The 14,807-nt window shown below is 39.3% G+C and overlaps 1 protein-coding gene across 12 annotated transcripts in view; it reads right to left on the bottom strand.

Moving 5' to 3' along the window:
• The window catches only part of LOC131439036 (potassium channel subfamily T member 1), a 440,000-nt gene that overhangs the window by 220,047 nt on the left and 205,146 nt on the right, over window positions 1-14,807 (bottom strand). For all 12 annotated transcript variants that reach the window (XM_058609546.1, XM_058609553.1, XM_058609541.1 and 9 more), the window contains one exon: window positions 12,845-13,089. In XM_058609546.1, the coding sequence (XP_058465529.1) occupies window positions 12,845-13,083 (239 nt within the window). In that variant the 5' untranslated portion in view covers window positions 13,084-13,089. The remainder of the gene's footprint in view (window positions 1-12,844; window positions 13,090-14,807) is intronic.

Genomic DNA, 14,807 nt, shown 5'->3' with positions numbered 1-14,807 from the left:
AATTAATACTACACCTCACAGTCCCGTTGGATGGTGCTAGTAGTTCTATATAAAATGCTACTGCACCTAAGAGTTGAAGACGAAAAGTGGAAATAAGAAAATAGTTATATGCGCTTAGCACAAACCCAGTAAACATGTGGGTTTTAGAGTCGTTTAGAATCAAATAAACCTGCTCCGAATGCTTCAAAAACTTATATGCTTCCCAAATTTCGTCGGAAATTCTTCGAAAAGCATGAAAAATATTAAAAGATCAGATATATGCTCGAACTCAATTGAAGTAGTTTTTTGAAGGTATTTTTAAAACTACAGGGTCCGGCACTCGAAGTGTAACCAATTAAAAAGGCCATAAATTCAGTTTGGAAAATTACTTTTACTTACTTCAAAGTACAAAATGTGTAAAAATAATACAAAATTCAGAATCAATTCACTTTTGCTCGATATGACCACCTTTTGCCTTGACTATGGCCTTGAGACGGTCAAAAAACGAATCGCAAGCTGCCCGAATGTGACTTGCAGGTGTATTTTGGCCCACTCGCGGACAATAACTTTTTTCAGCGCCTCGAGACTGGTGTATCTTTTAGTTCGGACTTTGCTCTCCAAAATGGTCCAAAGAGAATAATCCATTGGATTCGCATCTGGTGAATTCGAGAGCCATTGTGTGGACGTGATGAAGTTCGGAACGTTGTTTTTCAGTCATTCTTGGTTCACTCGAGCTTTGTGAGACGGTGCTGAGTCCTGCTGAAACGTCCATGGTCTGCCACCGAAATGTTTGTCTGCCCACGGCTTCAAAGCAACCTCCAGAATACTTTCCCGATAATATGTCGCATTTACCTTGACGCCAGGCTCGAAGGTCTGAAGTTGGTTACACTTCGAGTGCCGGACCCCGTAATTCAAATAGGTTAAAAAAGTAACACCCTTCCAATTTTCTCTTAAATTTTTACTTATATTATGACCTTTCAGTAACCGCATAGGATACATTTTTATCGATCTGGCATCTAATGAATATTGATATTTGAAGCTTGACTAGTTTTTGATTAAAAAACAATCATAACTTTTTACTGGTAGCTCATATGAAAAAGCTTGTTTGGGCAAAATTGTGCGCAATGATTAGTTCAACCACTCTTCTGCAGGCAACTTTTCGGTAGAACGTTTCACTAAAAAGTTAGAACAAATTAAGTGTTTTTTTTTGGGGCCACCCTACTTTTACTGCAGAAAATTGATGTAACTCGATCAAACGAAGAGCTAGAGAGGTACTTTTTTCAGTAAAGTTGCTCGCAATAAAATTTCCTACAACTTTATTGTACAACGAAATCATGTTTGAGTTCAATTAAGAAATTTAGATTTCAGATTTCAATCTAAATGAGGATGACCCTAGTACCTTTTCTCAACAAAAGGAGCACCATTTGATTACAAACAACTTTTGTGAAGACACCAACTACAAAAAACTAATATTTAATAGTGAAAATATTTTTGTCACGCTAATTTGAATTTCTTAACGTCCAGAAATTAATCATTCTATAGCTATATTTCTAATAGAAAGTTCATCTGACACGCTGCTTAACATCGATTTACTACGACTTTTTAAATTTAATCTTGCACGAATCACTTCGGTGTCGAACTGACGCGTAAAGAAATTCAGCATCGAAATATCATCGGAGACTCTTCTCCCTTTCGATTATTTCTTTAGCGATATTTCTGTGGGTGAAAACTCATTGTGAACTTCGACGGTCTGAGTTTTGTGGATGCTTGTTTCATGAATGAGAATCTCGGAAGTGAAATTTTCAGTCACTGAGTTTTTTTTTAGAAAATCTCTTGAACTGATTTTTTCACGAGTGACACTGAAATGAACTTTTTCTGATCATGATTTTTTGTTTTCCTCAGTCTTCAAACGGCAGTAGCGTGCGTTTGCGTTTCAAATAAAACTGAGAGAACAAACAGTTACAGGCAACTACAGTAGCTACCGATATGAACCAACAAACGATACAGCGAAACATGCGAACCGGAATTGAAATGCGGAATTATTAATGCACACGAAGACACAAATCCTTCGCATTTACTCGCAGTGCGAAGGAAGACGGGAAACGAATGGGAATTCCCTGGAACATGAAACACGCGTAAATAAAATCCTACAGAAAGCCTCCCACTTCCGATGTCAAGTCAAAGCCTTCTTTGATCTACCGGGTTTCAGTGCCTGTGGGCGACTGCCGTTTCTTAACTGCCATGAGACATTTTCGTTCAAATAAAACTTTCGGTAAGACGAGTGAATATTCAACACGTTCCGAGCTGGCCTAAGGCAGGAACAAAATTTGCTCGGTTTATTTATGGCATTTGTAAATATACGTTTATTTTCTGAGAACTAAATGTTTTGTTAGTTTTAATGAAACAGCACCATTGTTGGAAAAGTGTATGGTTCTAATTTGAAAAAACCCTCACGGAGAAAAATTTGCGTATATGAAATTTCGATGAATAAATTGTCTAAATTGAAAAATCCAGTTAAATGAAATCCTACCTCAACCTCAATCATCGCCATTCGCCATTTGCATTCAAAACAATGACCTTTTCAAAAGTTAACCTAATTTGATATGCAAACTAAAGTGACGTTTTGCGAAATCACTGCCCAGCAGCCCTGTAGCAAATGAAACAATTAGCAAACGGCGTACTTGGAAAAGCGTAGAATCCGGTAGCTGGCCAATGGATCTCTCCTTTTGTTCCAACCGGCAATTTAGTGTGCGAAATGCTTCCTTCGGGATACGCTTCCAACGGTGTCACTGTAAGGTTTTGGACCGTTGGTGCTGGTGCAGTTCCGAATCTCTGTCCTCTGAACGAGAGGGCACTTTGTCAAAGGACACTGGTGCTGGTGCCCGAAGACGACGACGACGACGACAATGTGTTCGTATTGGGGAGGGGGGTTGGTCGCCCGAAATGCCAGCGCACCGGAACTAGTGCCCTGATAGCCCCGATTGCACCTACAGACATTTAAAATATTTTAACTAGATTTTCATGTCCTAACTTGCTTTGAAACACTCATACCCCGGCACATACACAAACACACACACGCACACACATGAGAGCAACATTCCAGGCATAACTTTGAGCTTCGAGGACGATGCTCAATTAAGATGCAAACTGAGATAACTACCAGCATCAGAAGCACATGTTGGTTGGCTGTGGGATGGGATGGGATGTGAAAGGAGAAACTATCCTCCGATGCTGCAGTTCGGTACAGCCGTTTTCGGTTTCATGCTGAAGGCAAACCAGCAATGGGAAGCATTCGTCTTTCGGTGCATTCTGCAGTAGACCACATCAGGACGGACGATTATCCGACCATAACGTGATGATGATTGTTAAAAGCGACAGAAACGAAACTTAAACTACGGAACAACGATTATTTAAGTTTTAAGCTATTTCAGGAATTACCAACAGGAAAAGTGGTAATATTAGGAACGACGTGATTTGACATTTGGATGAAACTAGGCAAAATCTCTTCAGATTTCATGCATGCACTTTCTTCAAATCCGTTTCAACTAGTTCCAAAATATCCAAAAAATGTTACCGTAGTTCTTACAGTAATGAATATCAAATGGAAAAATTGTTAAGAGCTAATAAATATTTCCTATTTCCGGGAGACGACTGAAAAATCCCGTGAACTAAGGTTCCAAACCATTCCATTCCGTCGGGGGTTTTGAAGCATTCGGAGCAGGTTTCGGAGGATTTTCTTCCAAAATGACTTATGTTTACTGGGTTTGTGCTAATCGCATATAACTATTTTCTTTCATTCAGTAATAGCCGTTCAACCGAGAAGGTTGTGTATAGAAGCGTACAGTTTAATAACGCTGGTTAGTTTACACGCGTTAAATACGACAACGGTTGAACTACAGGTAGAGACCTGTTGGCAGCAGCCGTTAAAACGTAAAATCGTGCTGCATAAGAGAGCCCTAGTGCTGGGCCAAGCTGGTGAAGGAAACAACAAAGGGCGTTTCCCAAGCTCTACCCAGGCCACAATATACAGCCACAAGTGCTGAGCAGGAGAGTGCAAAGGCACATTGAAGAAGAAGAGTGCAAAGGCACACAGAAGCAGGAGAGTGCAAAGGCATACCGGTGCGAAGGCACTTCGGTGCAGAAGCATATCGGTGCGGAGCACAAGGAAGAAGGAGACAAGACAACTCGGTCTTTCCACTGCCATACAACACGCAGGTATACACCGGTGACCTGCGCTGGTTGCAGCTGGCGAAGACAAAAGTAAATCGGAAATCGAGTGGTGCTGGATGTCAGGTAGCAGTAGCATCACATCCAACAATCAGCATCCAACAAGAACATCTAGAGCAACGAGGATCTACACGGCAGTGCAACGGAGATAGACAACAATTTCAAGGTAGAAGTTTTTTCTTTTCCTTTTGATTGAGTACTGTGTAGTGTTGGTTTCATTTTTTACTTTAAAGTTTGATTAAAAATTTTAATGTGATGGATGAATCCATGGACGTAAATCCTAGCATGAATCCTATACCCCCACGAACGAAAAAATATCAGGAGAGCTCTTCTGGGCCTTGGATAGTCTTTTTTAGACGTATATCAAAGCCATTAAACATTTACCAAATTTCTAAAGGTTTGACATCACGATTCTCTTCAATCAAAGAGATCATAAAAGTAAATAACGATAAAATTCGTGTTGTGGTAAATAATTTGAAACACGCGAATGATATTGTCTCTTCGGAACATTTCAATAAAGAGTATAAAGTTTACATACCCTCCAAAGATGTCGAAATTGACGGTGTTGTTACCGAAGCGAGTCTTTCGGTAGATGATTTACTCAAGCATGGTGTTGGTCGTTTCAAGAACTCTATGCTTGAGGGTGTGAAAATACTGGAGTGCAAACAACTGTACTCAGTAGTTTATGAAGAGGGAAAAAAGTTTATCACCCATCAGACTCGTTTCGAGTGACATTTGCCGGATCTGCGTTGCCGTCCCATGTCTATGTCGATAAAATTCGCCTCCCTGTTCGGCTTTTTGTTCCAAATGTAATGAATTGTACGAACTGCAAAAAATTCGGACACACAGCTACTTACTGTAGCAATAAACCAAAATGTATTAAGTGTGAAGGACCTCATAAAGATAATGATTGCAACAAGGAAATTGAAAAATGTATTTATTGTGGGGAAAGTCCTCATGAGGATATTTCAGTATGCACTGCATTTAAAGTGCACAAAGACAATATTAAGCTTTCTTTAAAAGCACGGTCTAAGCGCACATATGCAGAAATGCTTAAAACGGTCATTGATGTCCCCCCTTTGGAAACCGAAAACGGGTTTTCAAATCTAGAGGAAACAGAGGACTCTGACTCTGACGAAAATAGTGAAGGTAATTCGTTTATCACTACCCAAGGGTCAGTTAAGAGAAAGAAGTCTTCTTCCAAATTACCAAAAAAGACACCTAAAGTTTCATCTTCAAAAAAAGATCCCCGTGTTAAACAAAAAAAGTCAAAACCAAAGACTGTGCCTCCTGGTTTGTCAAATTCACAAACCAATCCAGGATCTAGCACAGAAAAAGGTAATTATCCTGTGGGCTCCATTTCACAGCCACCAACAGGATTACTGAAGTTTTCGGAAATTGTTGAATGGATTTTCTCAGCATTCAATATATCTGAACCCTTAAAGACCCTCATAATGGCATTCCTTCCAATAGCTAGAAATTTTTTGAAGCAGTTATCAGCTCAATGGCCAATTGTCTCAGGTTTTGTATCTTTTGATGGATAATTTATCACCCGCCGCAAATGATACAATCACTGTCCTGCAGTGGAATTGTCGAAGCATCATGCCAAAACTTGATTCATTTAAAATTTTATTGCATAGTCAAAAATGTGATGTATTTGCTTTATGCGAAACATGGCTTACTTCAAACATAGCTTTAAATTTTAATGATTTTAACATTATACGTCTCGATAGAGACTCTCCGTATGGTGGAGTGCTTTTGGGAATTAAGAAATGCTGTTCCTTTTATAGATTAAACATCCCTTCAACTTCTAGTATAGAAGTTGTTGCTTGCCAAATAAACATTAAAGGCAAAGATATTTGCATAGCTTCGGTTTATATTCCTCCAAAAGCACAAGTTGGACAGCGACAGCTTAATGAAATGGTTGAAGCCCTTCCTGCTCCACGTTTGATTCTGGGGGATTTCAATTCGCACGGTATAATGTGGGGTTCCGTTTACAATGATAACAGATCATCTTTAATACAAAACATTTGTGACAATTTTAGCATGACGGTATTAAATATGGGTAGCATGACACGGATCCCAAGACCTCCTGCACGCCCAAGTGCATTAGATCTATCTCTTTGCTCAACATCAATTCGACTAGATTGCACCTGGAAAATATTGCCTGATTTACACGGTAGCGATCATTTACCAATCATCATCTCAATTAGCTGTAACAAATGTATTGCTAATTCAGCTAGTATTCCATATGATTTGACAAAAAATATCGACTGGATTAAATACCAAAGTAGAATCTCTAGTATTTTGAATTCAATGGAAGAGCTCCCTCCACTTGAAGAATATGACTTCCTCGTTTGTTCGATTCTGGAGGCCGCAGAACAATCCCAAACTAAACGCTTTCCTGGGCCAACGACTAACAGAAGGCCTCCCAACCCCTGGTGGGACAAAGAGTGCTCAGAGGCTAAACTCGCAAAACAAAATGCTTGCAAGACGTTTCTAAAACGGGGAGGAGGAACTCCTCAGAATTTTGAAAAACTTATGGTTTTAGAAACCAAGTACAAGAGCATACTTCGAGCCAAAAAATGTAGCTATTGGAGACATTTTGTCGAAGGTTTGTCAAGAGAAATCTCAATGAGCACTCTTTGGAATACGGCCAGACGAATGAGGAATCGTAACGTGGGCAATGAGAGTGATGAATACTCGAACCGATGGATATTTGACTTTGCTAGGAAAGTTTGCCCAGATTCTGTTCCTACGCAGAGCATTATACGGGAATCTCCTCCAAATAATGGTTTTATTAATAACCCATTTTCAATGATGGAATTTTCTATAGCACTCTTGTCTTGTAACAATAACGCCCCTGGGTTGGACAGAATTAAATTCAACTTGGTGAAGAATCTGCCCGACCTCGCAAAAAGACGTTTGTTGGAATTGTTCAACAAGTTTCTTGAGCAAAATATTGTTCCACCTGACTGGAGACAAGTGAAAGTTATCGCCATTCAAAAGCCGGGGAAACCAGCTTCCAATCACAACTCATATAGACCCATTGCGATGTTGTCCTGCATCAGAAAATTGTTCGAAAAAATTATTCTACGACGTCTCGACACTTGGGTCGAGACGAACGGTTTGTTGTCAGATACTCAGTTTGGCTTCCGTAGAAATAAAGGGACGAATGATTGCCTTGCATTACTTTCGTCTGACATCCAAATTGCCTTCGCTCAAAAGCAACAAATGGCATCTGTATTTTTAGACATTAAAGGAGCATTTGATTCAGTTTCCATTGATGTTCTTTCAGAAAAGCTCCACCAACATGGACTTCCAGCGGTTATAAATAATTATTTGCACAACCTTTTGTCAGAGAAGTGCATGTATTTTTCACATGGCGATTTGGCAACATTCAGAATTAGCTACATGGGTCTCCCGCAAGGCTCATGCCTCAGTCCGCTCCTCTATAATTTTTACGTAAATGACATTGACAGCTGTCTAGTAACCCCATGTACACTAAGACAATTGGCAGATGATGGCGTGGTTTCAATTACTGGACCCAAAGCTATTGATCTGCATAAACCATTGCAAGATACCTTAGATAACTTGTCCGTTTGGGCTGTTCATCTTGGTATCGAATTCTCTGCGGAGAAAACAGAGTTAGTCGTCTTTTCAAGAAAGCATGATCCCGCGCAGCTTCAGCTCCATATGATGGGAAGAATGATCCAACAGGTTTTAACTTTTAAATACCTCGGGGTGTGGTTCGATTCCAAATGCACGTGGGGAGGACACATTAGGTATCTGATAACGAAATGCCAACAAAGAGTAAATTTTCTTCGAACAATAACAGGATCTTGGTGGGGTTCTCATCCGCAAGATCTAATAAAATTGTATCAAACAACGATACTTTCAGTGATGGAATATGGATGCGTTTGTTTTCGTTCCGCTGCAAACTCTCATTTTATCAAACTTGAGCGAATTCAGTACCGTTGTTTGCGAATTGCCTTAGGCTGCATGCACTCGACACATACAATGAGTCTTGAAGTTCTGGCAGGAGTTCTTCCATTAAAAGATCGATTTTGGGAGCTTTCATCACGCCTGCTAATAAGATGTGAGGTGCTGAATCCCATGGTAATTAATAATTTCGAACGACTAGTCGAGCTTCGATCTCAAACAAAATTTATGACAGTATATTTTAACCATATGTCACAGGAAATCAACCCTTCAAGATATATTCCTATCCGTGTCAGCATCCTAAGTGCCCCTGACTCAACTTTATTTTTCGATACATCCATGCAGCGTGAAGTGCGTGGAATCCCGGATCATCTACGCTCGACGGAAATCCCAAAAATATTTTCAAGTAAGTTCAGGCATATTGACTCTGAGAAAATGTTTTATACGGACGGATCGCGAATTGAAGAAGCGACAGGGTTTGGTATGTTCAACAATAATGTTTCGGCCTCATTTAGGCTTCAAGAACCTGCATCTGTTTATATAGCAGAGCTAGCAGCAGTTCATTATAGTTTGAGTGTAATCGTCACATTATCTCCAAACCATTATTTCCTCTTCACAGATAGTCTGAGTGCAATTGAAGCCATTCGCTCAATCGCTGCTGGCAAAAATGAACCGTTTTTCTTGGGTAAAATAAAACAGTGTCTGAACGACATATTGAATAATAATTATCTAATCACTATAGTCTGGGTCCCGGCTCATTGCTCCATTCCTGGCAATGAAAGAGCCGATATTTTAGCCAAACGTGGTGCTATTGAGGGTGAAATTTATGAGCGACCGATTGCTTTCAACGAATTCTATAGCTCGTCTCGCCAAAGAACACTTGCCAGCTGGCAAGCATCTTGGGATAGAGATGATCTGGGTCGGTGGATGCACTCAATTATTCCGAAAATATCGACAAAGGCATGGTTCAGGGGACTGGATGTGAGTAGGGATTTCATTCGTGTGATGTCCAGACTCATGTCCAATCACTACACGTTAGATGCACATCTCCTTCGAATTGGGCTCTCCGAGACTAATCATTGTGCTTGCGGAGAAGGTTATCGGGATATTGATCATGTCGTTTGGACATGCGTGGAGTATCGTGATGTCAGATCTCAACTAATAAATTCTTTGCGTACCCAAGGTAGACTATCCAATATCCCAGTTCGAGACATTCTTGCTTGTCGTGACCTTTCATACATGAAACTTATTTATCATTTCATAAAGAAAATTGGAGTTTCAATTTAATAAAGGCCCCTTTTAAGACTTAGTTCTGATCCCAGCTGCGTCCATGAGTTCAACCAATAGCTAAATTAGAATAAAAATTATGTAATGATACAAACAAACTCGAAACAGTTTATGAAATTATCAACAAAATGTCTGAAAATAACAGCTTATTTTATAATTTATAGAAGTTAATCGTTTGGTTCAAATAATATTTCCGAGTAGATTTCATAATTAATGACGAGTTACCTAAGATGATATTTAAGCTATAAGAGAATATGTTTTAATAAATTCAAAACGTTGTGACTATGTTAGAATTAAATTAGGATAAGAATATTATGTAAAAGTGATGCTACGGCGAAGAAAAACTTATGTAAACTGCCTTAAGAAATAAACGTATTTATGGAAAAAAAAAAAAAAACTATTTTCTTACTTCCACGTTTCGTCTTCGACTATTCAGTGCATTAGCCTTTTCATGTTGAACTACTAACCCCATCTGTTTACTGAAGTCCCGTTAGTAAATACATGGCACTTCGACATTAACTTAGGTTAGGTTGAACCGTTTGGTGGCGTTAGCAGCGCAACATGAACTGCTAATACACTGCTGAATCGTAGAGGAAACGAACTCCGAAAAAAATCGGGGAGCAATAGGCTACTGAAAATCTGAAACAATTGCAACAATGGTTTTTTTACATGCGTTACATGAGTTACTTTTTTGTGAGTCATAGACGTTACGAAGCGTTACATACGTTACATGTTTGTAAGTTATAGGCGTAATGAAGCGTTACGAAGCGTTACTTTTTTTAAAGTTATAGGCGTTACGAAGTGTTACTTTCATCATAGGCGTTAGTCATAGGCGTTATGAAGTGTTACATGCGTTACTTTTTTGTGATTCATAGGCGTTACGAAGCATTGCAAACGTTACATTTTGGTAAGTTATATGCGCAATGGAGCGTTACGAAGCGTTATTTTTTTGTAAGTTGAAAGTGTTACGAAACGTTACTTTTTCGTGAGTTATAGGCGTTACGAAGCGTTACATGCGTTACTTTTTTGTGAGTCATAGGGCTTACGAAGCGTCAGTTTTTTAGTAAGTTATAGGTGTTTGAAAGCGTTGCATGAGTTATGTTTTTGTAAGCCATAGGCGTTACGAAGCGTTACACGCGTCACTTTTTTGTGAGTCGTAGGCGTTATGAAATGTAAATTTTGTGAGTCGAAAGCGTTACGAAGCGTTATATGCGTTATTTTTTAGTAAGTTATAAGTGTTACGAAGCGCTATATGCGTTACTTGCTTGTGAGTCATAGGCGTTTTTTTGTATTAGGTGTACAGCTTTGCTTCCACCGTTTTTTTCCCAAAATTTAAAGCTTTATTGCGAAAAAGTGCTTACAGATGTATTATTCAAAGTACTGTCCGTCGCTAGCGACAACTTTCTCCCATCTTTCCGGAAATTTTCGGATCCCGGCTCGAAAAAAGGAGTCCCTTTTTGACGCTATCCATGAAGCAATACATTTTTCCAGCTATTCGAAGGATTGAAAATGTTGATCTGCCATTGAACCATTGAACAGAATAGGTGGAAGTCAGACGGGGCGACATCTGGGGAATACGGCGGGTGGGGCAAGACTTCTCATTTCAGCGTTTCCAGGTACTCTTTGACTACTTTTACGACGTGAGGCCGAGCATTGTCGTGTTGGATGATGACTTTGCCATGTCGCTCTTGATACAGTGGCCGCTTTTCTTCTAACGCGCGACTAAGGCGCATCAATTGCGTTCGGTAGCGATCTCCTGTGATGGTTTCACCCGGTTTTAAGAGCTCGTAGTAAATTATTATTCATCTTTGAAGGTTTTTTCGCTGTGAAATGGTCTTACAAGAAGCACAGGAGCATCGTTATCATGGTTAAAATGAACGGTTTAGGTTTCAATTAATTAGGCATTATCCTCGTTTATCTGATTCGCCTTTCAAGCATGTTATGACGAATTGAAAGTATGTATTTTATTCAACACGGCTTTGATTACCCAAGCACTTAACAACACCGCCCATAAGCCCAGAAGAAACATTTATTTTTCTTCTTGTCTGGACGGAGTTATCAAAATCAGCACACTCAGACAAAAAGTTGTCAGGTTTTGTCCTAGAGTAACTCATTTTTTTTTTCAAATAAAGGCGAAACTAACATCAACAGCTAGTGGAGCAAAACATCACTGAATGTTTTGAATTTGATTTCAATTCCTATCATGGAATTATCGTATTTTTTCGATTAAAATTCGGCGAGTCGATGCATTGTTACTTGATGTTTAGAGCGTATATTTTTTTTCCCTCTTTCGTACTATTTCCACTAAATAAACCAATGAAATGAGCGTTTTCGGTTTGTTTACTTCTATGCCCCTTTAGAGGCCCAGTTATAATGAGAGACACACGAAGAAAAAAATCGTCGATGTGATGGAATGTTGATCACGTATGTCAAACTTATTTCATGTCAATATCGGGGGTTTCAAAGCAAAGCTAAGCAAATGATTGATACGCTCTCCAGTTACGACCAGTGTTAAAATCCATCCTAGTTGAAGTTTACCGCCATTAATACTTGATTATTAAAGCAATAAATTATTAATTGCATGTAATGAGTTTGTATTTGTATTGAACAAAATCATTTCGTTCAGATTCCATTCAATTAAATACCATTGCTTATTTCGTTGCTTTCATAAAAATACTACTCAAAACTGTCGTCGCGGAAACGAGAAACACCCGTCATGAGTTTTCCTTGTTGATACTCGTTGCTACAATACCTTATCAGAAAACTTTAACATTGAATTATTACTGATTATGTCATACAATTGATAATTTTATCATAAATTGCTGATCATATTTCTAATGGAATGTAGTAAAAATTATGTTGATACGTTGGATTCAGCAAAAAATATACACGATTAAAAACTTATCACTCTCCTGAAAAGTAAATTTTGAAAAGGTACCTCATAGTACAGTATGACGTATTCACGTCAAAACATGAAAGTGTTCCGACCGTTTCTATTTTTCAATCCTCGACTGGTCGATTATTATTTGAAATTTGTTGTAAGAAGTTTCAATAATTCGTCAGTTAGACAGAAACCATTTCACTCGGAGCAACGGAACGATCTTCTCCAAATTCATTCTATCCAAGAGATAAAATTTCGTAGACAAACTTTTAATTGGGGATGAAAAAAAAAGATCATTTGATTTTGCCCAATTGCAACCGCCGACTGGAAAGAAGAAGTGAATTAAAATATACGGTTTTGATTGGAGTTCGTCGGTCGCATCCCGTGAGGGATGAGAACCGGATAATTAATGCTGGATTCGCTTTCGCTTATCCGCCTCCCGGGGCGACGATAATTTCGGCACTGAAAATAGATTGACAGCTGTTGTGTGTGTGTATGTGTGTGTGTGTGTGCTAAAACAAAAATTACCTTGGGATCTGGAGCGCGATTTCGTCCAAACTGTCCGACGGACTCATCGGCGTCTTCTCGTAGAGCCGCGACGGTCCGAGCGTGAGATGGCTGATGCCGGAATTGCAGGACGCCCCACGGAAGACCTTCGCTCCACGACGCTGTCGCTGGCGCTGCTGTTGCTGCTGTTGGGCCTTCTTGCGCTTTTTGTTGGCCTCTTCGCGCTGAAGGTTGTGCAGCCGGAAGAAGAATAGCGACATACTGGTCTTTTGTTTTTTCGTTTTCGTTTTGTTCGGTGTCATCGGGACGCATCACACATAGTAAAACGAGAAATTAAATTTTGCTCGGAACGGGGCTTTTCGGGGTAGAGATATACATATACTACTGCTACTGTTGCTGGAATTGGAAGGGTTGCATCGCGGAAACACACAAACACTTAGCGAGCGACATCATGCACATTATGCGAACAAAAGGAAACAATCAAAGCAAGCTTACAAAAAATAAAAGAAACGGTTTCGAGTGTACACAGGAAATAAAAAGTTGCTAATAATTGATTACATTTTACTTAATTTTTAGTTGTTCCCATTGCTGTCTAAACACAAAGAGCAGTTCCGTTCAACAAGCTAGATTTAATAACGATTTCGTTTGAAGTAAAACTCGACTCACAGTTTCGATCCCAACTTTGGTTTTGAACCTGATTAGTTTTGGTTTCTAGTGAAAATGCCACAACAAAATCGCAATCAATCTAAAATGGAATCAAAGAAACTCAAGTATTCCTCTGCATGGTTTTTATGGAAACCATTAAGATCCCTTTTACGTAAAATTAGGTTATTAGACGCAACCCCGAATTGGGATGAAAAGCACTCAAAAAATTAATAGTTTTCTGGTGCTGTGTAGTGAAATAAGGAGTGTATCGAAAATAAGCTATCCACAAAATTTCTATTCAAATTATGATAAAAAACGATATTTTATTCAAACCGAAAAATGGTCCTTTATTGTACGAGGTTAAACAGGAGCATAATGAAAACCGGATGAAATTTAAGTTATTCCTTCACGAATTTTCGAACTTTTGATCGAACGCTCTTCATCAAGTTCCGGATAAGAGTTGCAGCGCATTTTTTGGACGTTTGAGCCCAAATTTTTTGAACTCCTGCATGTTCTCAGCTGCCTTAACAGTCTTCTTTAAGACCCTCTTCACGATTGCCCAGTAATGTTCGATGAATCGAAGCTGAGGGCAATTTGGTGGATTGATATTTTTCTCGACGAAATTTATACCCTTTTCCGCAAGCCAATTGAGAGTGGTTTTGGCATAGTGAGCCGACGCTAGATCCGGCCAAAACAGTTGAGGTGTACTATGCTTCTTATATAAAGGCAGTAATCTCTTCTGGAGACACTCAGATCGATAGATTTCTGCATTTGAAGTTCCGGTAGTGTAAAAATGGTTGACTTCAAACCACAGAAATATATTTCTTGCCATACCAGTACCTTTCGACCGACTTTCTTCACTTGAATCGACCTGTCCGCATCGCTCACATCTTCCCCAACGACGGCAGTAAAGTATTGTGAACCTGGAAGGGTTTTTGAGTCCTCCTTTACATAAGTCTCATTGTTCATCAAAACGCATGCAAAAGACGCGAATATAATTTCCGGGCCCTTGTTGCTGCTTGCTTCTTTTCTTCTACACTTTGTTTCGAGATTTTTTGCTTCTTGTAGGTTCTCATGTGATTTAGCCTCTTGATACGCTCGTTATTGCCTTTTTGACCAAATCACGTATTGACATAGATTTGTTCTTCATGATTAGAGATACCACTTTATGGTCCAGTTTCGGGTTGGAAGAACCGGGTTTTCTGCCTCTTCCTGGTAGCTCATCCAAAGAGTAGTATTCTCCAAACTTATTAATGATGGTTTTAACATTGGCATGATGAATTCCAAACAGCTTCGCCAATTTTCGTATAGTAATACCCTTCCCACTTAGCCATGTGTC

The sequence above is a fragment of the Malaya genurostris genome, chromosome 3 (genome assembly GCF_030247185.1).
Source record: "Malaya genurostris strain Urasoe2022 chromosome 3, Malgen_1.1, whole genome shotgun sequence".
Classification (NCBI taxonomy): domain Eukaryota; kingdom Metazoa; phylum Arthropoda; class Insecta; order Diptera; family Culicidae; genus Malaya; species Malaya genurostris.
This window is presented reverse-complemented; position numbering and strand designations above follow the sequence as displayed.